Genomic DNA, 24,594 nt, shown 5'->3' on the forward strand with positions numbered 1-24,594 from the left:
TTGAAGTAGACTTTAGACAAACAGCGAAGAAACAGGCCCTTCAGCCCACCGATTCCACACCAACCAGCGATCACCCCATACACTAGCCATATCCCAGAGACAATTTACAATTTTACCCAAACCAATTAACCTACTCACTTGTATGTATTTAGAGTGTGGGAGGAAACTGTAGCACCCGTAGAAAACCCACACGGTCACAGGGAGAACATAAAAACTCCGTACAGACAGCATCCGTAGTCAGGATCGAACTCGGATCTCTGTAATGCAGCAACTCTACCCCTTGTACACTGTTGCCCAATACTCACCCAAGATTCGACAAGAGTTTTTGATAGGCACATAAATATACAGGGAATGGAGGGATATGGAGCATGTGCAGGCAGTGAGGATTCATTTAACTTGGCATCATGTTCAACACAGACATGGTGAGCTGACAAGTTTATTCCTGTGCAGTACTGTTCTATGTTATATGTACTCCAGACAGTACCAAACCAATGATTTATGAAGGATTTCAAAATAATGATTATTCCTGTGATTTATAATTCTGCACCAGGTTCCATCAGTTCACTGAACATCACTCCTATTTTTAATTGACCCGAATTCAATTTATTAACCCATACATAGTCAGGTTTCAAAAGAGTTACTGGTAGAAGAGTATGCATGTATCTCTTGCAATGTGACACCCAGAAACCACTAAAGATTTTATTGTTGATATCTTAAAATGTCAGGAGTATAGCTTAGGATAAATCTATTTCTTTCAATCATCTAAAAACAACATATGGTGTATCTAACGGTAAAAAGCCAACAACCACTGCCCCAATTACATACTGAGTTACTAATCTCATTTAAAGCAGAAATAAAATAGGCTTTACATTGAGCGCATCCACGTGAACTTCTACATGACTTTGTTTTAAATGATCAGACCCTTCTCTTGTAGGTATTTCCCCTTGTTTGAGACTCCACCATTAGTGAAAACATCCCAACATCTACCCCGTCATGTCACATTAGGATCTTGTATGTTTGCATAAGATTAAGTGATCTTCATTTAATTTTCATAAAACAAAGACAAAACTTGATTTAAAAATCAAGAAGCTCTAGAAATCAGATGCAACATAACTTGAATATCCAAACAACTCAATATGCGGTAACATTATAACTTTCCATGAATTGGTGCTAAAATATCATCTACATAGTGAGCAGAGATAATGTTTTATAATGAATTAATCAGCACAACTGGTGCAGCTGTTCCAAAGTTATGATTTTTTTGTTCACTTCTTTCCCCGTTTCAACTTACCTCTGTATTCCCTGAGAGAACAGCTTTGTCTACATTCACCAATACCTGTTCCTTCTGACACACTCCAGAAGACCATGCTGCACAACAATGGTGGACCCAACAGTGGCCTGTGAAAAAGATTAAGAATATGTATGAAAAATAATTATAGAACATTTGGAATAATTCATTTGTTGAACATGCTTCCCTACCCATTTCCCAATACATGATCTTTATAGTACTACCAAGCGCGGACCCGTTGGGTCCATCCCACAACGCAATATTCTACCACTCACGCATACACGAGAGGTGATGCTCAGTGAAAATGGCGATCCCGGCCTGGCAAGCCTCCACCTACTGCGCAGGCTCGGCTGATGGGCCCACACTGCTCAGGTGCGACTGCCGTGTTCAAACTTGTGCCATTGACGCACCCATACACGAGGCGATGTTCAGTAAAAATGGCAATCTTGGCCCGGAAACCCTCCTCCAACTGCGCAGGCACAGCTGATGGGTCCCAGTTATGATGCCAGGGGTCCCCATTGCGGTGCCAGGGGTCCCCATTGTGACGTGAGTCAAAATGGCGATCTCAAAATGGCGATAGGCACAGCAACCCTCCTCCAACTCGCCCCCCCCACCGGGCGAGTGGGAGCGCTGCGGCAGCCCACGCTAGGCACGGAGCGATCTGAGGACGGTGAAAAGCAGCGGGGGGACCAGCCGATCGTGGCTTCCACAAAGGTAACAGTGTGACAGAGCCGGCGTGACAGAGTCATACCGGGCCGGGGGGGACAGACGATCAGGCCTCCCCGGAGAGGAGGTCGGCCCCTGTGACGGGGAGAGGGGAGAGAGGGCAGGAAGGAGAGTGAGTGCGCTCGGAAATGCGGAGACAGAACCAGCTTCTGACTCTCTGGAAACCCACAGCTGGAATGAGCGGGCAGGAGGGGATGGGAGGTGCGGGGCTTCATGAGCTGCGCCGACAGTGAGGAGAACCTCGTTCAGTGCGTGTGCGACGCTCACCTACGGATCTGCAGAACAAAGATCCTATAGCGGAGCGCAGCTATAGGGTCTTTTCCTGCAGAACATTCTCGTTCTTTCTGCGCCTTTTGACAGCAGCTGCATTAATCCACAGCGGCGGGGGGGTGAGGCCAGGACGCAGGTGGGCCTTGATTGGTGGGTATATGGGCATTGTGACGTCAGCAGCTGACAAGCGGTTATTTTTTTTTTTTAATGAGTTTTGTGAACAATTTTATTCAAAATCTGGGGAAATAATTGAGGAGTCCATTTCTGAAATCATAAATTAAATCCCTACCGAAATATGTAAAAATCTCCGCGTTTTTGCGTCTGGTTTTCGAGGAAATAAGTTTCAAAGGCAAAATGGCACACACCCACACACACAAACACAGTTTTAAAAGTATACTAGACCAAGTGCAGACCCGTTGGGTCTGCTCCCCCAATGGTGTGATCCCCCAACCCAATATTCCACCATGCACCCGTCTCCTCCAATGGAACTGAAGCCGTTCCCAAAAGTAAGATTCCAGCACTGCCCTGCCTCTTTAAAAAAAAATACAATGGCACCTCCCCTGCGTGCTGTAGCAGTGAAAAGTTCAGTGTTCCTGTCTTGCAACTTTGTTTCGAAGTGTGTTGGAAGCTGACATGTAAATGGAGAAGCCAGTTTATTTTTGAAATACTTGGGGGTGGGGGGAGAAGGATTTGATTAAAAACGTGCACTTTAACACGACGAAATGTAATGAGGAGCGGATACTTAGAAAGAAAAGCGAAATCTCTACCGAAATGGAAAAGATCTCGGAGATTGAGCGTCTGGATTGGGCGTGGCAATGAATCAAAGGAAGAAATGCAGCCGGCAGCCGTACATGCAAATGAATCCATTCCGATTGGACATCTGCGAGCATCGGCCATTCCGAATGGACATCTGCGAGGATCGGGCACGAATTGAAAGGCAGGAAGGGCGCCGGTCGGCAGTCGGTCGGATGGGGATAGATAGATAGATAGATAGATAGATAGATAGATAGATAGATAGATAGATAGATATGATATGATAGATATGATAGATATGATAGATTTCTGACCTATACTGAGTTTAAATGAAAAACAAGAAGTTTTGTGGAAGCATAATAGTAGGTCAAAGGATTATGCTTCTCAGGCTCAAGAGTCTAAAAATGAGAACATCAGCAAATCAGGCCTGAGATAAAATTAAATCAGTGATCTTTTGAAATCTCTTGACTAAAGGGCTGCGTAGACCCAGCTACTAAAGCAAGTCAATAGAATTTTGGAAATTAAGGGAAAGGGTGATAGTGGTTTAGTACAGGAAACTGGCACCCAGGAAAAAGGGGTTACTGCATGGTTGAGCAGGCATGAGTGGCTAAATAGCCAACTCCTCCTTCTATCCTTCATACATTCTACCCAAAAAATGATAGTTATTTCACTTCTATTGGTAACTATGCATTACTTTAAAGCGAAGTAAGATGTAAACAAACTGTGCAAGATGTAACCAAGATGTAAATAATCTAGTTACATCAGCACAATTTCTTTGGCAATACACACATTTTTTTTTAACGTCAAGAAGCAACATTTAGGTCGCATATTCCAAATTAATACTAGCAGGTAATAAACAGACATTACTGATGGAAATCTGAGTCATAATGGTAAAATATACTGTTGACCCAGGCTGATTTTTGTGACTCGGGGTCACCCAGCACATCTTTAGTGTCACACTTCTGTTTTCTATGAATACTGCAATCAATGCCAATTTATAAGTCAGTATTGAACACAATTGTTGAACATCCCATAGAAAATAGCAGAACCACCATATATCTTGTACAATAGAAAGTTATACAACAGCAACAAAAATAAAATTTTGATAAATATAAATGCAACAAGATCACTTCGGATCTCATGTAGGATAACATTTAAAAATTATCAATCATGATCTATTCAAAAAATATTATTGAAAGGTCCATGTACCTTTCAAACAGTTAGGACAAATTATGAAAGTTTTTTCTGCATTCCACAAATGTCAGGGATTTGAAACAGGAAGGACAATGGAGCACAAATTTGTTACACAATTGATAATAAGGATATGTGGATGTTGACTTGTGATCAATAAAGGGAATTAGATAGCTAGAGAAAATTATATATCTATTTATTATTCATACCTGAAGGCTCAAATAAGGTCTGAACATCAACATCATCAGGAAGGCCAACTTGACTGAGTTTGTCCCAAAATCTGCATATCTGTTCTTCAGGAGCCACTGGAACGGTAGCAGGTGCAGTGTGGGAAGGAGACCTAGAACAAAACAGTTTCCATGATTTCAAGTAATTCAAAATATTTGGCGCATTTTGTTTCAAAACCAATATTTGTCTTGGTACTCTGCAATTTAAATAGCAAGTCAAAATGGCACCTTTACATTGTGAACTGGTGAAAACTTACACAACAAATATGTTGTAAAACAACTTGCTGTGGGAAGAATTCATCCATGCCTTGGCTGGTGTGATCATTATTTTGCCCATGGTTTTGGACATAATAATAATAATAATAATTTTATTTATAGAGCACTTTAAAAACAAACATAGCTGCAACAAAGTGCTGTACATCACTAATCATTGACAAAAAAGTTAATACACACCAAAAATAACAATCAAAAGAAATAGTAGGAAAAGACATGTAAAATAAAAAAACATCAAAAACACCACAAACAGAAGTAAAGCCTCTTATTTAAAAGCACCTCATTACCTGAATTAGGCAAGCCATTGAACATTCTGAACAAACCATTATTCAGATATCAGAGTGCTACTCATACTAACTTCTGTTACATGAATTAAGACTATTATCCTTTTCTCCATACAGAGCCATGCCTTTAAAACTACAATCTAATCTACGGCTAATTTCAGCTTATTGTTTCAAATGAGTAATTTTACATGACAAAAACAACAGCAATTTAGACTATGTCAAAAAAAGTATTTTATTAATGTAGTCAAAAAGAAAATAGCATCAAGAGTAGAGTGCACATTGGAGTTGCTGCCTTACTGCACCAGAGACCAGGGTTCAATCCTGGGATGTTAAGACTGGTGTTTGTACGGAGTTTGTACATTCTTCTTGCGACTTTGTGGGTTTTCTCTGGGTGCAGACACAAAATGCTGGAGTAACGCAGTGGGACAGGCAGCATCTCTGGAGAGCAGGAATGGGTGACGTTTTGGGTCGAGACCCTTCTTCAGTCTCGACCCGAAACATCACCCAATTCTTCTCTCGAGAGATGCTGCCTGTCCCGCTGCGTTACTCCAGCATTTTGTGTCTACCTTCGACCAACATCTGCAGTTCTTTCCGACACATTTTCTCTGGGTGCTCTGGTTTCGTCCCACATCCCAAAGACGTATAAGTCTTTGCAGGTTTATAGGTTTGTGGGTTAATTGGTTCCTGTAATCTGACCTTTGTGTGTAGAATAGAATTAGCGTACGGGTAATTGCTGGTGGGCTCGGATTCAGTGGGCCTGTTTCCACGCTGTATCTCCAAACTAAACAATTTGATCCTTCAAGTCTGCTCCATCAGGTTGATTATCCAAATCAGTTGTCAGTTGTCACCACCCTCATCTATCCTTTAACACCTCTGCCAAATGATACATCTACCATATTTTTGAATATATTCAACAAACTGGTTCAATGCTTTCTGTGGTAGAAGATTCCACAGATTCATCTTGAGGAGATCTTGTTTCCTGAAGCTGTGACTTCTGGTTCTGAGCACGACCATCATTAGAAATATTTTCCTTATATTTAGTCTATCTAGTGTCGTTATAATTCTCTAGGTTTCTGAGATCGCCTCCCATTCTTTCATATTCTAGTAAACGTAATATACGCCTCACATTCCAATCTTTCCTCGTATGTCAGTCTTAACATCAAAGGTAGCAGCCAACTAAACCTTAGTTCTATTCTCCATACAAGAATATCCTTCCTCAAGTCGAAGGATCAAAACTGCACACAAGACACCAGCTGGGATATCACCAAAATATCTTTGCTCCTGTACACAAAATCTCTTGCAAGGCCTACATAATATTTGGCATCTCAATCACGTGCTGAGCCTGCACAATTAGTGACCCGTATGCAAAGATATCTAGGTCTCGTTGTACCTCATTTTTTCCAATTTATCAATAAATAATGATCTTTTTCAGTTTTAGAACCATAGTGAATAATGCCAATAAATCCCATCACAAGCCACATTTTTCCATTGCAGACCACTTTCAGCTAGGATCATTCTCTCAGTGACTCCTTGGTTCACACAACCCTAACCACCTATCACTCCCCCTCCCCTGGCACTTTCCCTGCAACCAAAGGAACATTTATCCCTACAACTTTTCCTTTACCACCATGTAAGCAACCCTTCCATATCCAAATGCACCATAGAAGGCATACTTTTGGGTTGCATCACAGCTTGGTTAGGGAACAGCACTCCCGCAAGAAATTGCAGTTATAGATGTAAGCCCAGACCATTGATCAGACCAGCCCCCCTATAATTCTATACTTCACGCTGCCTCAGGAAAACAGCCAACATAACCAAGTTCCCTTTCACTCCCCAGTCATCCTCTCTTCTCCTTTCTCCCATTGGATAGAAGATACAACAGCTTGAAAGATATTTTTACCGTCTTCCTTTTTGTAATAATTGTCTAAACATTTTTAATTGTTCAAATGTTTTGGTATTTAAATTTTGTTTTTATTCTTTGAAAATATATTGATTTTTTAAATCATTTTAAATTAGCAAGCAGTACATAGATGCATATCCAATTCTCAATAGATAATGTGTAATAAACAACTTAATTATTTTAACCTATCAGTCTTTGTTTCTAATCCTTCTGAGCTGGATTGCTTAACATCTCAATGAAACAACCCTCTCCCAATTCACTGCTTTCCGACGATGGTCTTTTTCGAAAACTATTCTTAACCTAATATCCGAAACATTAATTTTACTGTATAGCCATGAATGATCATACAACTAAAACATGTATTTGCAATCAAATAAGTCAATATTATAAGATTGGTGCACAAGTCACACCTTCATACAGTCTCTATAGTAGTTATTGCATAAAATTATGTATAATTTTACTGAACTATAAATCACACTGCATGTTTAATGCATGAAGCTGGTGACTCAATACAAAACTTGTAAAAATTATTCTAATTTATTCACATCATCCTTTAATGAATCGCTGCAGCTGTGGCACTTTCCAAATTTGCAACAAGATAATGAAATTCAAAGTCCCCAAATATTTACTATTAATTAGCAGATCTCCCATGTGTTGTCAGTGGTAACTCAGAGGATTGGCTGTTTTGTAACCAGTCGACTACAACAAGCCTACACTAATAGTCCAAAGATTGTATTTACCATGGCAGCTTTAGAGTTCTAATTTAATTTTCAATATCTGGAAGAAAGCTGTTATAAAAGTCCATTGAGAGCTCTAATAGGCATTGTTGCTGATTTGGAAGAAGTAGCTGCATTTCCAAATGGAGCAATATGCAGTTGAAAACTAAACTCGGGGTTGAATAAAATATTTTGATTATTCAAACATAATAGACTGCCCCAAGATACAGTACGGGGCATGGACAGGGGTTGTGGAGAGGGAAGATGAGACTGATAATGAGAACCAAGGTACTTGGATGCAATGTTCAGAATGCTTAATGAGAAAGAAATCTCGGTCACTAGAACGAAGGTTGAGGGGAGACTTGATAGAAGTATATTAAATTATGAGGGGCGTAGATAGGGTAGACAGTCAGAACCTTTTTATCCCCAGGGTGGGGATGTCCAACACTAGAGGGCATAGCTATAAAGTGAGGGGGAAAGTTTAATGGAGATACACTGGGGTAGGTGTGGTGGTGGAGACAGATCTGGTAGCGCCATTTAAAAGGCCTTTAGATAGGCATATGGAAGTGCAGGGAGTAGAAGGATATGGATAATGTACAGGAAGATTAGATCAGTTTAAGTTGGCATCATGTTCGGCACAAATTCCTCTCCCAGTTTGACCTGGTCACCCCTATTGAAATCTCCAAACTCATCAGCTCTTCCAAACCCACTACCTGCTCCCTCGACCCTCTCCCCACTCCCCTGCTGAAGTCCTGCCTCCCCGTTCTCTGCCCCAACCTCACTAATCGCTTCAACTCCTCATTGTCCCAAGGAATTGTCCCCTCCGCTTTCAAAACTGCTGCTGTTACACCAATCTTAAAGAAACCTGGTCTTGATCCCATCTCTCTCATTAACTACCGCCCAATCTCAAACCTCCCCTTTCTTTCAAAAACCCTGGAGCGTATCGTTGCGTCGCCACTTCTTTCCCACCTCCTTGTGTATAACCTACTTGAACCCCTCCAATCTGGCTTTCGCCCCCTCCATAGCACAGAAACTGCTCTCCTCAAAGTCCTCAACGACCTCCTCACCTCTGCTGACACTGGTTCCCTCAACATCCTCATCCTCCTCGACCTGAGCGCAGCCTTCGATACAGTGAACCATAACATCCTGTTCACCAGACCCAAAGACCTCGGCATTGAAGGCTCTGCACTCAGCTGGCTCCGTTCCTACCTTTCCAACAGATCCCACTTCATCTCTCTCCACAACCACACCTCTGCTACAGCCACAGTCACTCAAGGCGTTCCCCAAGGCTCCGTACTCGGCCCCCTCCTCTTCATCATCTACATCCTCCCCCTTGGTCAGATACTCCGCCACTTCAACCTGGACTTCCACTGTTACGCTGATGACACCCAGATCTACCTCGGCACCAAATCCCCCCACAACCCCCCCCCCCCCCCTCCTCTCCCATATCAACTCCTGTTTGTCAGCTATAAAAACCTGGATGCAACATAATTTCCTCAAACTCAACAGCGATAAGACAGAATTCCTCCTCATAGGGTCCAAAGCCACACTCAGCAAAATCAATAACCCCACTCTCACCATCGACGGCACCACTGTCTCCCCATCTCCCCAGGCCCGCAACCTTGGCGTAATCTTTGATTCCACCCTCTCCCTTGAGCCTCACATCCGCCATGTCATTAAAACTTCCTTCTTTCATCTCCGCAACATCGCCAAACTCAGACCCTCTCTCACATCTCCCGCTGCTGAAAGACTCATCCATGCCTTCATCTCCTCCCGACTGGACTACTGCAACTCACTTCTCCTTTGCATCAGCTCCAACCACATCAACCGACTCCAACTGGTCCAGAACGCAGCCGCCCGACTCATTACCCACACCAAATCCTGGCATCACATCACTCCAGTCCTCAAGCAACTTCACTGGCTTCCCATCTCCCACCGGATCAACTACAAAATCCTGATCCTCACCTACAAAGCCCTCGACCATCTGGCCCCCCCCATATCTCACTGACCTCCTCTCCCCCTATCAACCCTCACGGTCCCTCAGATCGACATCAGCCGGTCTCCTCTCCATCCACAAGTCCAACCGCCGCAGTTTTGGGGACAGAGCCTTCTCCAGGGCAGCTCCCAGGCTCTGGAACTCCCTCCCCCAACTGATCCGCAATTCTGTGTCCCTCACCATCTTCCAGTCCCGCCTCAAGACCCATCTCTTCACCTCTGCCTATCCTTAGCCCCACGTCCCCCTCCCTTTTCATCTGTGTATTAATTGCCTCATATTGTGTTTTGTATTGAATTCTGTCTTTACTTTGTGTACTAGTTGTGTCTACTATTTATTTCATTCCCCTTACATGTTTTTCCTCTACCTGCTAAATTTTTGTAAGGTGTCCTTGAGACTCTTGAAAGGTGCCCATAAATACAATTTATTATTATTATTATTATTATTATTAATGTTTGCAGGAAAAATGAATGAATCACCAGCTTCAATTAACTGCTATTTGGAAAAGGCCGCTTTGGAATTAACTGAAGTGATTTCAACTATGACCTTTCCAAAGTGAAGTAATTAAAGTATTAAGCTAATTCAATTCCTTGTTTGGTGTAAAAATGCAATTTTGAGTATACAGTGTTCGCTGATTATATTATCAGACTAAATTAGTTGCAAGAACAAATCTCAGAGCTTCAACTGTGTCCATAAGTTCAGTTCCTCAACACTAAGACCAGGAAGACCTCTGGGTACAAGTATATAGTTCCCTGATAATGGCAATACAAGTAGACAAAGTGGCGTATGTTAGGCTTGCCTTCAGGGAACTGAGCAATGGCTTCAAGAGTTTGGACATCTTATTGCAGCTGTACAAGACGTTGGTGAACAGTTCCGGGCATCATACCAGACGAAGGATGTGATTAAGTTAGAGCTGATGCAGAAAGGATATGCAAGGACTGGAGAGCTTGAATTATAAGGCCTGATTGGGACGGTTCTCCCTGGAGTCGAGGCTAGGGGTGACCTTCTATAGGTTTTTAAAATCATGAGCAGCTACATTAAGCTAGTCTGGAATATCTGAAAATTCACATGGAATCCAAGGTAAACTAGACAATTGGATTCAAAATCGGCTTGGTGGAAGGTGACAAAGGGCAATTATGGAGGTTGTTTTACTAATCGGTAGCAAGGTGATGAGTAGAGTTTTGCAGGGTTCATCACTAGAACCATTGTTGTCTATTATCTATATTAATAATTTGCTGCCAATGCCGTTAACGTTGATAGTAAATTTGTAGATGACACCAGTATTAGTGATATAGTGGATATAGAGGGAGGATATTTAGGATTAGAATAGGATCTAGATCAGTTGGGAGAGTGGGTTAAGGAATGGCAAATGGAACTTAACTCTGACAAGAATAAGGTGCTGTATTTTGGTATGTCAAACCAGGGCAGACAGTATGCACTGTATGATCACAGACCTGAAGATTTGGATGGCATTGCGCTCCTGGATTGTTAATATACCTGTACTCACCAAGGCAAATGAACATATTCAATAATTCTCTTGGCTTTAGCTTTGTAAATGGTCAAAGACGCTATGTCAGGACGTGAATAACTTGCCTGTCCAAACTACTTAAATGTTCTCATTGTTCCCCCTCTGTGCTCCAGAGATACTGCCTGACTCGCTGAGTTACACCAGCAGTTTTGTTTTGTAAACCAGCACCTTCAGTTCCTTGTTTCTACAATTTACTACGCCACTGTAAAACCTCCTCAAGGTATGCCTACTTTTAAAAAGTTTGCCTGCTCTCTCAGACACGAGTTCTGTGAGACCCTCTTACACTGCTCCCCCTCTGTGCTCCAGGGATGCTGCCAGCACTTGGTCTTTTTTAAAAATATATAAACCAGCATCTGCAGTTCCTCGTTTGATGTTATGATACCTGCTTGGACTACTTCCTCCGGTAGTTCGATTCATCTTCCCACCACTGTCTGAGTAGCCTTTCCCCCTCTCACCTTTGACCTATGCCCTCTAGTTCTTGATTCGCCTATTCTGGGAAAAATAATGGATGTATTCACCCTATTGATTCCTCTTATGATTTTATACACCTCTAAGACCACGCTTCACATGACCAATACTGAATACAATATTCCAACAGTAGCATAATGTTCCAACATCTATTCTCAATTCTCTGACAGATGAAGGCCAGATGAAAGCTACCTTCATCACACAATCAACTTGCAATGCCACTTTTTGGGAAATATATACTTGTATTCCTAGATCTCTGTTCTACAACACCCCGTGGCTTTACTAATCACTGTGAATGTCTCCACTGGTTTGACTTCCCAAATTGCAACACCCCACACTCACCCCAATTAAACATCATTTGCCATTCCTCGGCCCACTTACCCAGCTGATCAAGATACTGCTGTAATTCACGATAACCATTTCACTCTCTACAATACCACCTATTTTAGTGTTGTCTGCAAACTTACTAATCATATCTTGTACATTCTCATCCAAGTCATTGATACATAAACAGCAATGGACCCAGCACCGATCCCCGAGATATACCACTATTCACAGGCCTTCAGTCTAATAAACAACATTCTACCAACATCCTCTGTTTCCCCCCCCCATTAAGAACATTCTGTAGATCATCCCACACCATCTAACCTTTCAGAGCAACTTTATCACAAGCCTTTCTTACATCCATACAGATTAAATCCATACTGCCCTCATCAACCTTCTTGGTTACATTTTCAAAAAGTTCAGTCAAATTTGTGGGATACCATCTCCCAGGCACAAAACCACACCGACTATCCCTAATCAACATGTCCTTCCAAATGTATATACTTTATCCCTCAGAATTCCCACCTAGTAATTTACAACCACAGATGTTGAAGATCATCAGTGCTTGTCAGTTATGGTGCTAATGTTACTTGGCACTTTTCAAGCCAGGATTAATTATGTTTAATATTTAGCAGCTCAATGCTCGTGAATGTTAGACATACTCAAACATTTCTGCTTTTTGACAGCTTTTCAGCTTTTTTTTAATGTGGGTAATGGGTTAACCAGCATTCAAAGCACTTTAATCGTCTGCTCTGTATCACCTTCTTTGTGTTATTTTGCATTGAAAAAGCAAATGTAACCAGTGAGGAGTGAGCAAACAAGCAAAAATTATAGGCCAAAAACTTGTATTCGCATAGCTTCTTAACAATCTTATTGAACTTAGATCAAACTTGACTAATCCTAGAAAGATGCACCTTCCACATACTACTTCTACAAATATCTATAGACATACCAGAAAGCATACTTGAGGTTGCATCACTGCTTGGTTTGGAAACAGCTCTGATTGCCCAGTCCATCACACAGTTCAATCTGTCCACTATTGACTCCATCTATACTTCACACTACCTCAGAAAAACAGCCAACATAATCAAAGACTTATCCTACCCTTGTCATTCCTTCTCCCCCAGTGCCGCCCGGCAAAAGGGAGAGAATCTTTAAAGCACACACCACCAGACTCAGGAACAGCTTTTTCCTTTCTGTTATCAGGTTTCTGAACAGTCCTTCCATAAGCTAGGATACTGTCCGATTCACCTTGCCCCAATGCAGACATTGAACTTTGTCTATGGAACTGTTGCACCAAGAACAATATTCTGCTTTTTGTACCTTCCCCTTTGCTCTACCTAGTGTAATTATGTTTGATTGTACTTAAGGGTAGTTTATCTGATGTGATTAGATAGAATGGAAAAATAAAGCTTTAGATTATACCCGGGAGTAGGTGATAACAATAAACCTAAATCTACTGAATCAACAAATTTTGTGTATACATTTGTAGCAACACAAATGGTAAACACATTTTAACAATATTCAGTCATAAGCCTTGATTCAAATTTTGAAGCACACATTATTTTAGAATGGAAATGACTTATTACCAAAAAGTTTTAATATTTCAGATTTTTTAAAAACTTGTTAATGGTACTCATTTTAGGTAAAATCCAGAGACATTTTTAAGTTAAGATAGTAGGTTAGCACAGTGTAGTTGGCAGCTGTTCGCTATTTTCATCAATGACAGCATCCATTGCAAGAAGGAAGTAAAATTGGTTAGGATTAATGCTCCCATTTCTTATCTACAGATTTCTGCTGCAAAGCACACATTAACAAGGCCATCTGGCTTGACCCAAATCCATTCTCAGTCTTCCAATCCCACTTCTCTTCTCTATTACAACAAAAGTGAATAGACAACACAAGTCATTACTTAGGTTCAGACGATGAATTGACACTTGAACAGAGGAGAACACTCTATATCTGTGGAACACCTCAATAAACTCAGGTGTCGTGAAAACTAATGAAGGAAGAGAAAAATGTCAGATTTGCTCTCCCACATTAACATTACATGTAGGCAAGAAAGAATAAAGATGCATGTTTAGCAGAAAATTAAATGGGTATTGCTGACATGATTAACATTTACAAATATAATCCTGAAATAAGAACTGCGAAATGCATTTCGTTGTCTCTGTACTGTACACTGACAATGACAATTAAATTGAATCTGAATCTGAAAAATGTCTGCAGATACAAAACTTTGAAAAATTCAAAAACACACAAAAAGGACATGGATTTTCCCTTGACTAAAATTAATAATCTACTCACTTTTTCTGTTGCCTTTGTGATGTGGAACACTGCTTGAGGCTCTTGTCATTACTATCCTCTGAATTGTTGGTACTGTCTTGCTTTGCTTGAGAAGGGCTCTTTCTTAGCACAGCGAAATCTGGAGTTGGGCTGAACCTTTTTAACTCGCCTTGCCCCAACGAGCTCCGCTCACCACAATAGCACAAGGCACAGAGCTGTTCATTGCTGCAAGAAGAGTAACATTTTTTTTCAATTGGATTCCAAATTATATTATCTGCTCCACACGACTCATCAAAAGCCCATTCCCTCACAAAATTAGCTATATCACAACATATGACAAAGAAAAAAAGAAAACATCTCATTAACTTGTCACAGATTTTTGAGGAATTTCTTTATTTAAATATAAAATGCAAGAACCATCAGACATAACAAATAAACTGATTTCCCACTTGTTATACTCCCGTACTTTTTATATTTGTGTACTAAAGCTATTTTTATTGCGTCACAACTGAAACTGTTGACAAAAAACTGATGTAGATCAGCCACATGAAATGGAATAGATTCTTTAACAGCATGATTAAACCCATTTATTCTTATAACAATGACCTTACTACACCTGCCTATTTTCACAGACGATTATTTAACATTTATTCAGAATAGTATTTAGGACTAGAAGGATTTTAATTTTGCTTTAAGCGACAAGCAACATTTTAAGGAATTTGATTTAAAGTTGGTCTATCAGAGGATCTATTCTAGTTTAGGCCATTAAATGGGAAACTTTTGAGAATCTATAATTTCATGTCTTCCGTACGTCAGAAGTGTTGCGCCGCTGCCGTGAGAGTCTCTGTTCCCGAAGGGACAGAGACTCTCAAAGGGAGGGGGAGAGAGAGAGGGAAAGGAGACAGGGAGACAGTGGGGAGAGAGAGAGGGGGGGAGAGAGGATAGTGGGGTGAGGGGCAGATGGGGAAGCCAGCTTGAGACCTGGACAGAAGGGGAAAGTTGGTGATCTTGAGGTGAGGCCTCAAAGAGAGAGATGGGAGAACGAGAGGGTGAGACAGGGTGATAGAGAGAGAGAGGACAGGGGGGGGGGTAGAGAGGGGGGGAGGAAGAGAGGGGGAGGAAGAGAGGGGAAGAGTGAGAGGAGGGAGAAAGGAAGAGAAGAGAGAGAGAGAGAGGAGAGGGAAGAGAGGGGAGAGGAGGGGGGGAGAGGAGGAGGGGAGGAGGAGAGGGGAGGAGAGAGAGAAGGGGGGAGAGAAGGGGGGAGAGAGGGAAGGGGGAGGGAGGGGGTGGTAAAGAGAGAGAGGGGAAGAGGGAGAGAGGAGGGGAAGAGGAAGAGGAAGGGCAAAGAAAGAAAGAGGAGATAGAAACAGAGGAGAAAGAGAGGGTAGAGAGAGTAAGGGGGAGAGTGAGAAATGCGGGAGAGATGTGGGGGGAGATGGAGGGGAGAGGGGGAGAGAGAGAGGGGCGAGAGAGAGAGAGGTGAGAGAGTGTGTGGCTAGAGAGCAAGAGGGGGAGAGAGAGAGAGGGAGAGAGAGGGGAGGGAGAGTTAGGGGAAAAAGAGGGGAAGAAAGAGAGGAGAGAGGGGGGAGAGAGGGAGGAAAGAGGAGGCGGGGGAGAGGAGGCGAGGGAGAGGAGGCGAGAGAGAGGGGGGGAGAGAGTGAGAGGGGAGGAGAAAAGGGGGAAGAGAGAGAGGAAGGAGGAGGCAAGAGAGAGGGGGGAGAGTGAGGTGAGGGAGAGAGAGGGGGAGAAAGGGGGGAGAGCCTCAGTGCAAGAGTCCCGGGCCATCGGAGGCGTCGCGCCGCTGCCGTGAGAGTCTCTGTGCCAAATTCGCCCAGGTGACCGGCATGGACCAGGCTGCGGCTCAGTGCATCCTGGAGGACAACCAATGGCTGCTGGAAGTAAGTACCAAGCACTGGGTAGAAACGGTGGAAGATTGTGGACTTCAAATGGGAGTGGTTGGAGAAAGCACCCTGCTTGCCTGCTATATTTTCCCTTTCTGTAACTGCAGGAAAAATGTTGCCAATGTTGGGGGAGTTCAGAACCAGTAGTCACAGTTTAAGAATAAAAGGTAGGCCAGTTAGGACTGAGATGAGGACAAACTTTCTTCACGCAGAGAGTTGTGAATCTGTGGAATTCTCTGCCACAGAAGGCAGTGCAGGCTAAATCACTGAATGTTTTCAAGAGAGAGTTACATTTAGTTCTTGGGGCTAATTAAATCAAGGGACATGGGGAAAAACCTGGAAAGAGGTACTGATTTTAGATGAATAGCCATGATCATATTGAATGGCAGCGCTGGCTCGAATGACCAAATGCCCTATTCCTGCACCTATTTTCTATGTTTCTGTGCTTGAGTATATGGCAATAAAACTCAATCACTTGATTTTGAAGCATTCATGCATGGTGTAGGTATAATGTAGTCATAGAGTGATACAATGTGAAAACAGGCCCTTCGGCGCAACTTGCCCACACCCGCCAACATGTCCCAGCTACGCCACCTGCTTTTGGTCCATACCTCCAAACCTGCCCTACCCATGTATCAGTCTAACTGTTTCATAAATGTTGGGATGGTCCCTGCCTCAACTACCTCCTCTGGCAGCTTGTTCCATACACCCACAACCCTTTGTGCGGAAAAAGTTATCCCTTAAAAAGGTACCGCTTAAAAATAATTCATACAAAAAACATTGAAATCATATTTCTACAGTGCACTAAAACATGATTTTAATACATCAAGTTTCAAAACGTCCCTACACTGGGAGGGGGGACACCCCACTTCCACACTCTCTCCCCACTCAGTTGCTCCACTCCCTCACCGGGTACCCCCCAAGGCCAGTGATCAGTGATCGCTCAGCCTCCCCACTTTCAAAAACACTCCGCGGTCCCTGGTTCAGACGGAGAATACTGCCAGATGTGAGTGGGGAACTGAGGCCTGTTGTCCATGATGTCTGGATCCCAATGCTCAACACTTCATGTTTCAGAGTTGGCTAATGTTATTGATTTGTAATTAGTTGACAAAACCTTAATTTATTAATTTGGAATATCCAGGGGGATGGGATAAGTGTAATATTAAAATGACATGCAAGGTGTCAGGCTGTCTGTCACAACATTGGGAAGGTAGCACTATTGTCATTTGCCACTCAACTATTATGTTTGTTTACCTCACTCACTATTTCTAATCCCCCCCCCCAACTCCTTTGACAGGTTGAATAGAAATGTCCCCAATCTCGTTGTTTTATTAATTGAACATGTAGATGAACATCTTCAAGGAGTGTAATCAGATGGAATGTATATTTAAGCTGTTCTTAAAATACAAGCCAAACAGCAGAACTAACTGAACTGCTGCAGTTTGAATGGCAAATTCATGCTTTGCTGCAATTGTTTGTTCAACTGAGTGGTTTTATTAGACCATTTTAAAGGACACTAGACCAAGTGCAGACCCGTTGGGTCTGCTCCCCCAATGGTGTGATCCCCCAACCCAATATTCCGCCATGCACCCGTCTCCTCCAACGGAACTGAAGCCGTTCCCAAAAGTAAGATTCCAGCACTCCCCTGCCTCCCTCAGCAGTGGATTGAAAAAAAATTACAATTGCACCTCCCCTGCCTGCTGCAGCAGCAGTTCCAATTGCAATACCAATTGGCCCTCCCCCTCCTGTTGAAGCACTTGCTGTATTATCCCATTGAGGTGAAAAGTTCAGAGTGTTCCTGTGCAACTTTGTTTTGAAGTGTGTTGGAAGCTGATAGGAAGGAGCAGCGAATCAAAAGGCAGAAAGGCAGCCGGACGGACGGACGGCAGGCGGCAGCCACAGACTTTTATATAATAACTAGACCAAGGGCAGACCCGTTGGGTCTGCTCCCCCAACGCAGCCGTTCCCTACCCGTAGCCCCCACGGGAGACGTGGTCCTCCAACTCAAGCGGCTCAGGAATGAGCAGTGCGGCTGGTTTTAAATGGCGTCTTCGAGGCGAGATGCGGGCGCCAGCAGCCGTTATGGTCGCTGGCCAGCAGGAGGCGACAAAATGAGTGAGTTGGGGGGGGGGGGAGAAGGATTTGATTAAAAACGTGTACTTAAACACGACGAAATGTAATGAGGAGTGGATACTTTGAAAGAAAAGTGAAATCTCTACCGAAATGGAAAAGATCTCGGCGATTGTGCGTCTGGATTCGGCGTGGCAAGGAATCAAAGGAAGAAATGCAGCCGGCAGCCGTACATGTAAATTGATCCATTCCGATTGGACATCTGCGAGCATCGGCCATTCTGATTCGACATCTGCGAGCATTGGGCATTGTGACATCACATGATGGAACGAATCAAAAGGCAGAAAGGCAGCCGGACGGCAGCCGGTCGGATGGCACGAGAGTTTTATATAATAACTAGACCAATGGCAGACCCGTTGGGTCTGCTCCCCCAACGCAGCCGTTCCCTACCCGTAGCCGTTCCCTACCCGCAGCCCCCACGGGAGATGTGGCCCTCGAACTGAAGCCGTTCTTGAAAGGCCGAATTAAATGGCGTCTCTTGAGGTTGAAATGCGGGGGGAGACACGGGCGGGGGGAGACACGGGAGGGGGGGAGACACGGGAGGGGGGGGAGACACGAGCGGGGGGAGACACGGGCGGGGGGGGGAGACACGGGCGGGGGGGGGGAGACACGGGCGGGAGGGAGACACACGGGGGGGGGGGGGAGACACGGGCGGGGGAAGACACGGGCGGGGGGGGTGGCACGGGCGGGGGGGAGAGGCACGGGCGGGGGGGGGACACGGGCGGGGGGGGGGAGACACGGGCGGGGGGGGGGGAGACACGGGCGGGGGGGGGGAGACGGGCGGGGGGAGACACGGGCGGGGGGGGGGAGACACGGGCGGGGGGGGGGAGACACGGGGGGGGGGGGGAGACACGGGCGGGGGGGGAGACACGGGCGGGGGGGAGACACACGGGGCGGGGGGGGAGACACGGGCGGGGGGGGAGACACGGGCGGGGGGGAGACACGGGGGGGCGGGGGGGGGAGACACGGGCGCGGGGGGGAGACACGGGCGGGGGGGAGAAACAGGGCGGGGGGGGGGGGGGACACGGGCGGGGGGGGGGGAGACGGGGGGGGGGGAGACACGGGCGGGGGAGACACGGGCGGGGGAGGCACGGGCGGGGGAGACACGGGCGGGGGGAGGCACGGGCGGGGGGGGGGGAGACAACCGGCGGGGGGGGAGACACGAGCACGGGCGGGGGGGGGGAGACACGGGCGGGGGGGAGACACGGGGGGGAAACGGGGGGGGGAGAGACACGGGCGGGGGGAGACACGGGCGGGGGGGAGGGGCGGGGGGGAGACACGGGCGGGGGGAGGCGGGGCACGGGGGAGGCAGGCATGGGCGATGGGGAGGCACGGGCGGGGGGGGCAGGCACGGGCGGGGGGAGACACGGGCGGGGGGGGGGGGGAGACACGGGCGGGGGGGAGACACGGGCGGGGGGGAGAAGAAGGCGGCGGGGGGGGGGGGGGGGACACGGGCGGGGGGGGGGGAGACACGGGCGGGGGGAGACACGGGCGGGGGGGGAGGCACGGGCGGGGGAGGCACGGGCGGGGGGGGAGGCACGGGCGGGGGGCAGGGAAACACGGGGGAGGGGAAGGCGAGGGCGGGGGAGAGGCGGGGGGGGCGGGGGGGGGGGCACGGGGGGGGGGGGGGGAGGGGGGGGGACACGGGCGGGGGAGGCACGGGGGGGGGGGGGGCACGGGGGGGGGGGGAGGGAGGGGGGGGGAGACACGGGCGGGGGGGGGGGGGGGAGACACGGGGGAGACGGGGGGGGGGAGACACGGGCGGGGGGGGAGACACGGGCGGGGGGGGAGGGGGACACGGGGGGGGGGAGACACGGGCGGGGGGGACACGGGCGGGGGGGGGGGGGGAGACACGGGCGGGGGGGGGAGACACGGGCGGGGGGGGAGACACGGGCGGGGGGGGGGGGGAGGACACAGGCGGGGGGGAGACACACGAGCGGGGGGAGGCGGGGGGGGAGGCCGGGGGGGAGACACGGGCGGGGGAGGCACGGGCGGGGGAGACACGGGCGGGGAGGCCACGGGCGGGGGAGGCACGGGCGGGGGGAGACACGGGCGGGGGGCAGGCACGGGGGGGGGAGGCACGAGAGTTTTATATAATAACTAGACCAATGGCAGACCCGTTGGGTCTGCTCCCCCAACGCAGCCGTTCCCTACCCGTAGCCGTTCCCTACCCGCAGCCCCCACGGGAGATGTGGCCCTCGAACTGAAGCCGCTCTTGAAAGGCCGAATTAAATGGCGTCTCTTGAGGTTGAAATGCGGGGGGAGACACGGGCGGGGGGGAGACACGGGAGGGGGGGAGACACGAGCGGGGGGGGGAGACGGGCGGGGGGGGGGAGACACGGGCGGGGGGGGGGGAGACACGGGCGGAGGGAGACACGGGCGGGGGGGGGGGGAGGGACACGGGCGGGGGAAGACACGGGCGGGGGGGAGGCGCGGGCGGGGGGAGAGACACGGGCGGGGGGGGGGAGACACGGGGGGGGGGGGGGAGACACGGCGCGGGGGGGGGAGACACGGGGGGGGGGGGAGACACGGGCGGGGGGGGAGACCGGGCGGGGGGGAGGAGACACGGGCGGGGGGGGAGACACGGGCGGGGGGGAGACACGGGCGGGGGGGGGAGACACGGGCGGGGGGGGGAGACACGGGCGGGGGGGAGAGACACGGGCGGGGGGGGAGGCACGGGCGGGGGGGAGGCACGGGCGGGGGGGGAGGGCACGGGCGGGGGGGGAGGCACGGGCGGGGGGGAGACACGGGCGGGGGGGGAGACACGGGCGGGGGGAGACAGGGCGGGGGGGAGGCACGGGCGGGGGGAGACACGGGCGGGGGGGGGGAGACACGGGCGGGGGGAGACACGGGGGGGGGGGGAGACACGGGCGGGGGGAGACACGGGCGGGGGGGGGAGACACGGGCGGGGGGGAGACACGGGGGGGGGGGGAGAAACGGGGGGGGGGGGGGGGGACACGGGCGGGGGGGGAGAGGGGGGAGACACGGGCGGGGGGAGACACGGGCGGGGGGAGGCACGGGCGGGGGAGACACGGGCGGGGGGAGAGCACGGGCGGGGGGGGAAGACACCGGCGGGGGGGAGACACGGGCGGGGGGGAGACACGGGCGGGGGGGAGACACGGGAGGGGGGGGGAGAGACACGGGCGGGGGGGAGACAAAGCGGGGGGGGGAGACACGGGCGGGGGGGGGGAGACACGGGCGGGGGGGGGAGACACGGGGGGGGAGGGGGCACGGGCGGGGGGGGGGAGACACGGGCGGGGGGAGACACGGGCACGGGGGGGGGAGACAACGGGCGGGGGGGAGACACGGGCGGGGGGGAGGGGCGGGAGGCACGGGCGGGGGGGGGAGGGACACGGGCGGGGGGGGGAGGGGCGGGGGGAGGAGGGGGAGGCACGGGGGGGGGGGAGGGGGAGGCACGGGCGGGGGGAGGCACGGGCGGGGGGGAGGGCACGGGCGGGGGGAGGCAACGGGCGGGGGGAGACACGGGCGGGGGGAGGACACGGGCGGGCGGGGGGAGAAAACGGGCGGGGGAGACACGGGGGGGGAGGACACGGGCGGGGGGGAGGGGGCGGGGGGGGAGACACGGGCGGGGGGGGGGGGAGACACGGGGGGGGGGAGGGCGGGGGAGGCACGGGCGGGGGAGGCACGGGCGGGGGAGAGACACGGGCGGGGGAGACACGGGCGGGGGGAGAGGCACGGGCGATGGGAGGCACGGGCGGGGGGAGGCACGGGCGGGGGGGAGGCACGGGTGGGGGGGGAGAAACGGGCGGGGGGGGGAGACACGCGGGGGGGGGGGAGACACGGGCGGGGGGGGGGGGAGACACGGGCGGGGGGGACACGGGCGGGGGAGGGCACGGGCGGGGGAGAGACACGGGCGGGGAGGCACAGGCGGGGGAGACACGAGCGGGGGGGGAGGCTCGGGCGGGGGAGACACGGGCGGGGGAGGCACGGGCGGGGGAGACACGGGCGGGGAGGCACGGGCGGGGGGGGAGGCACGGGCGGGGGAGACACGGGCGGGGAGGGCACGGGGGGGGAGGCACGGGCGGGGGAGACACGGGCGGGGAGGCAGGGGGGGGGACGGGCGGGGGAGGCACGGGCGGGGGGGGAGGACACGGGCGGGGGGGACACGGGCGGGGGAGGCACGGGCGGGGGAGGCACGGGCGGGGGGGACACGGGCGGGGGAGGCACGGGCGGGGGAGAGACACGGGGGGGGGGAGGGCTCGGGCGGGGGGAGACACGGGCGGGGGAGGCACGGGCGGGGGAGACACGGGCGGGGGGAGGCACGGGCGGGGGGAGGCACGGGCGGGGGGAGGCACGGGCGGGGGGAGGCACGGGCGGGGGGGGGGGACACGGGCGGGGGGGGGGCGGGGGGGCACGGGCGGGGGGGGACACGGGCGGGGGGAGGCACGGGCGGGGGGAGGCACGGGCGGGGGGGAGACACGGGCGGGGGGGAGAAACCGGCGGGGGGAGACACGGGCGGGGGGGGAGAAACCGGCGGGGGGGGGGAGACACGGGCGGGGGGGGGGGGGGGGGGAGGCACGGGCGGGGGGGAGAGACACGGGCGGGGGGAGGCACGGGCGGGGGAGACACGAGCGGGGGAGGACACGGGCGGGGGGGGAGGCACGGGCGGGGGAGGCACGGGCGGGGGAGGACACGGGCGGGGGGGAGACGGGCGGGGGGGGGAGGCGGGGGGAGGCGGGCGGGGGGAGACACGAGGGGGGGGAGAGGGCGGGGGGGACACGGGCGGGAGACACGGGCGGGGGGAGGCACGGCGGGGGGGCACGGGGGCGGGGGGAGGCACGGGCGGGGGAGGCACGGGCGGGGGAGGCACGGGCGGGGGGAGACAGTGGCGGGGGGGGAGACACGAGAGCGGGGAGACACGGGCGGGGGAGACACGGGCGGGGGAGGCACGGGCGGGGGGAGGCACGGGCGGGGGAGAGACACGAGCGGGGGGGGGGAGACACGAGCGGGGGGGGGGGAGACACGGGGGGGGGAGGCACGGGCGGGGGAGACACGGGCGGGGAGGCACAGGCGGGGGAGGCACGGGCGGGGGGGGGGGGGGGGAGGCACGGGCGGGGGAGGCAGGGCACGGGCGGGGGAGGGGAGGCACGGGCGGGGGAGGCACGGGCGGGGGGAGGCACGGGGGGGGGGGCACGGGCGGGGGAGGCACGGGCGGGGGAGGCAGGCACGGGCGGGGGAGGCACGGGCGGGGGGAGGACACGGGCGGGGGAGACACGGGCGGGGAGGCACAGGGCGGGGGAGGCACGGGCGGGCGGGGGGGGCACGGGCGGGGGGAGGCACGGGCGGGGGAGGCACGGGCGGGGGGAGGCACGGGCGGGGGAGGGAGCTACGGGCGGGGGGAGGCACGGGGGGGGGGCAGGGGCGGGGGGGGGAGGGGGACGGGCGGGGGGGAGGCACGGGCGGGGGAGGCACGGGCGGGGGAGGCACGGGCGGGGGGAGCAGGCACGGGCGGGGGGGCACGGGCGGGGGGGGCACGGGCGGGGGGGAGGCACGGGCGGGGGGGAGGCACGGGCGGGGGAGGGCACGGGCGGGGGAGGCACGGGCGGGGGAGGCACGGGGGGGGAGGCACGGGCGGGGGGGAGGCACGGGCGGGGGGGGGCACGGGCGGGGGAGGCACGGGCGGGGGGGGGGGGCACGGGCGGGGGGGAGGCACGGGCGGGGGGGGGCACGGGCGGGGGGGAGACACGGGCGGGGGGGGAGGCACGGGCGGGGGGAGGCACGGGCGGGGGGAGACACGGGCGGGGGAGGCACGGGCGGGGAGGCACGGGCGGGGGAGACACGAGCGGGGGGGGGGGACACACGGGGGGGGGAGACACGGGCGGGCGGGGGAGGCACGGGGGCATGGGGGGGGAGGCACGGGCGGGGGGGGGGGGGGGGACACGGGCGGGGGGGACACGGGCGGGGGGGGAGGACAGTGGCGGGGGGAGACACACGGCGGGGGGAGACACGGGCGGGGGGAGACACGGGCGGGGGGAGACACGGGCGGGGGGGAGGCACGGGCGGGGGGAGGCACGGGGGGAGGGGGGGGGGGGCACGGGCGGGGGGAGGCACGGGCGGGGAGGGGGCGTGGGGCACGGGCGGGGGGAGGCACGGGCGGGGGGAGGCACGGGCAGAGAGAACTTCTTTTAAGCTCAACGGACACAAAGGTGGAGTTCAGAATTGAAAATAAAATAATCACTGGATTAATCCGACAATCTAAGATAAACTGCCAGATGAGCATGTGTATGATCATTTCAAGAATGTCTCAATTTAGAACCATTTGCATTCTCAAACCCTGTAAAGGGTTAACAATCAATTTGTGGTATTAATTGCATA

At 52.2% G+C, this 24,594-nt stretch overlaps 1 protein-coding gene across 10 annotated transcripts in view; it reads right to left on the reverse strand.

The window, feature by feature from the left end:
- The window catches only part of kmt2ca (lysine (K)-specific methyltransferase 2Ca), a 342,802-nt gene that overhangs the window by 196,151 nt on the left and 122,057 nt on the right, over nt 1-24,594 (reverse strand). For all 10 annotated transcript variants that reach the window (XM_055664102.1, XM_055664129.1, XM_055664136.1 and 7 more), the window contains exons 6-8: nt 14,249-14,452; nt 4,438-4,568; nt 1,292-1,398 (exon numbers count right to left, since the gene is read on the reverse strand). In XM_055664102.1, coding sequence (XP_055520077.1) covers nt 1,292-1,398; nt 4,438-4,568; nt 14,249-14,452 — 442 coding nt within the window. The remainder of the gene's footprint in view (nt 1-1,291; nt 1,399-4,437; nt 4,569-14,248; nt 14,453-24,594) is intronic.

Source organism: Leucoraja erinacea, chromosome 2 (assembly GCF_028641065.1).
Source record: "Leucoraja erinacea ecotype New England chromosome 2, Leri_hhj_1, whole genome shotgun sequence".
NCBI lineage: Eukaryota > Metazoa > Chordata > Chondrichthyes > Rajiformes > Rajidae > Leucoraja > Leucoraja erinaceus.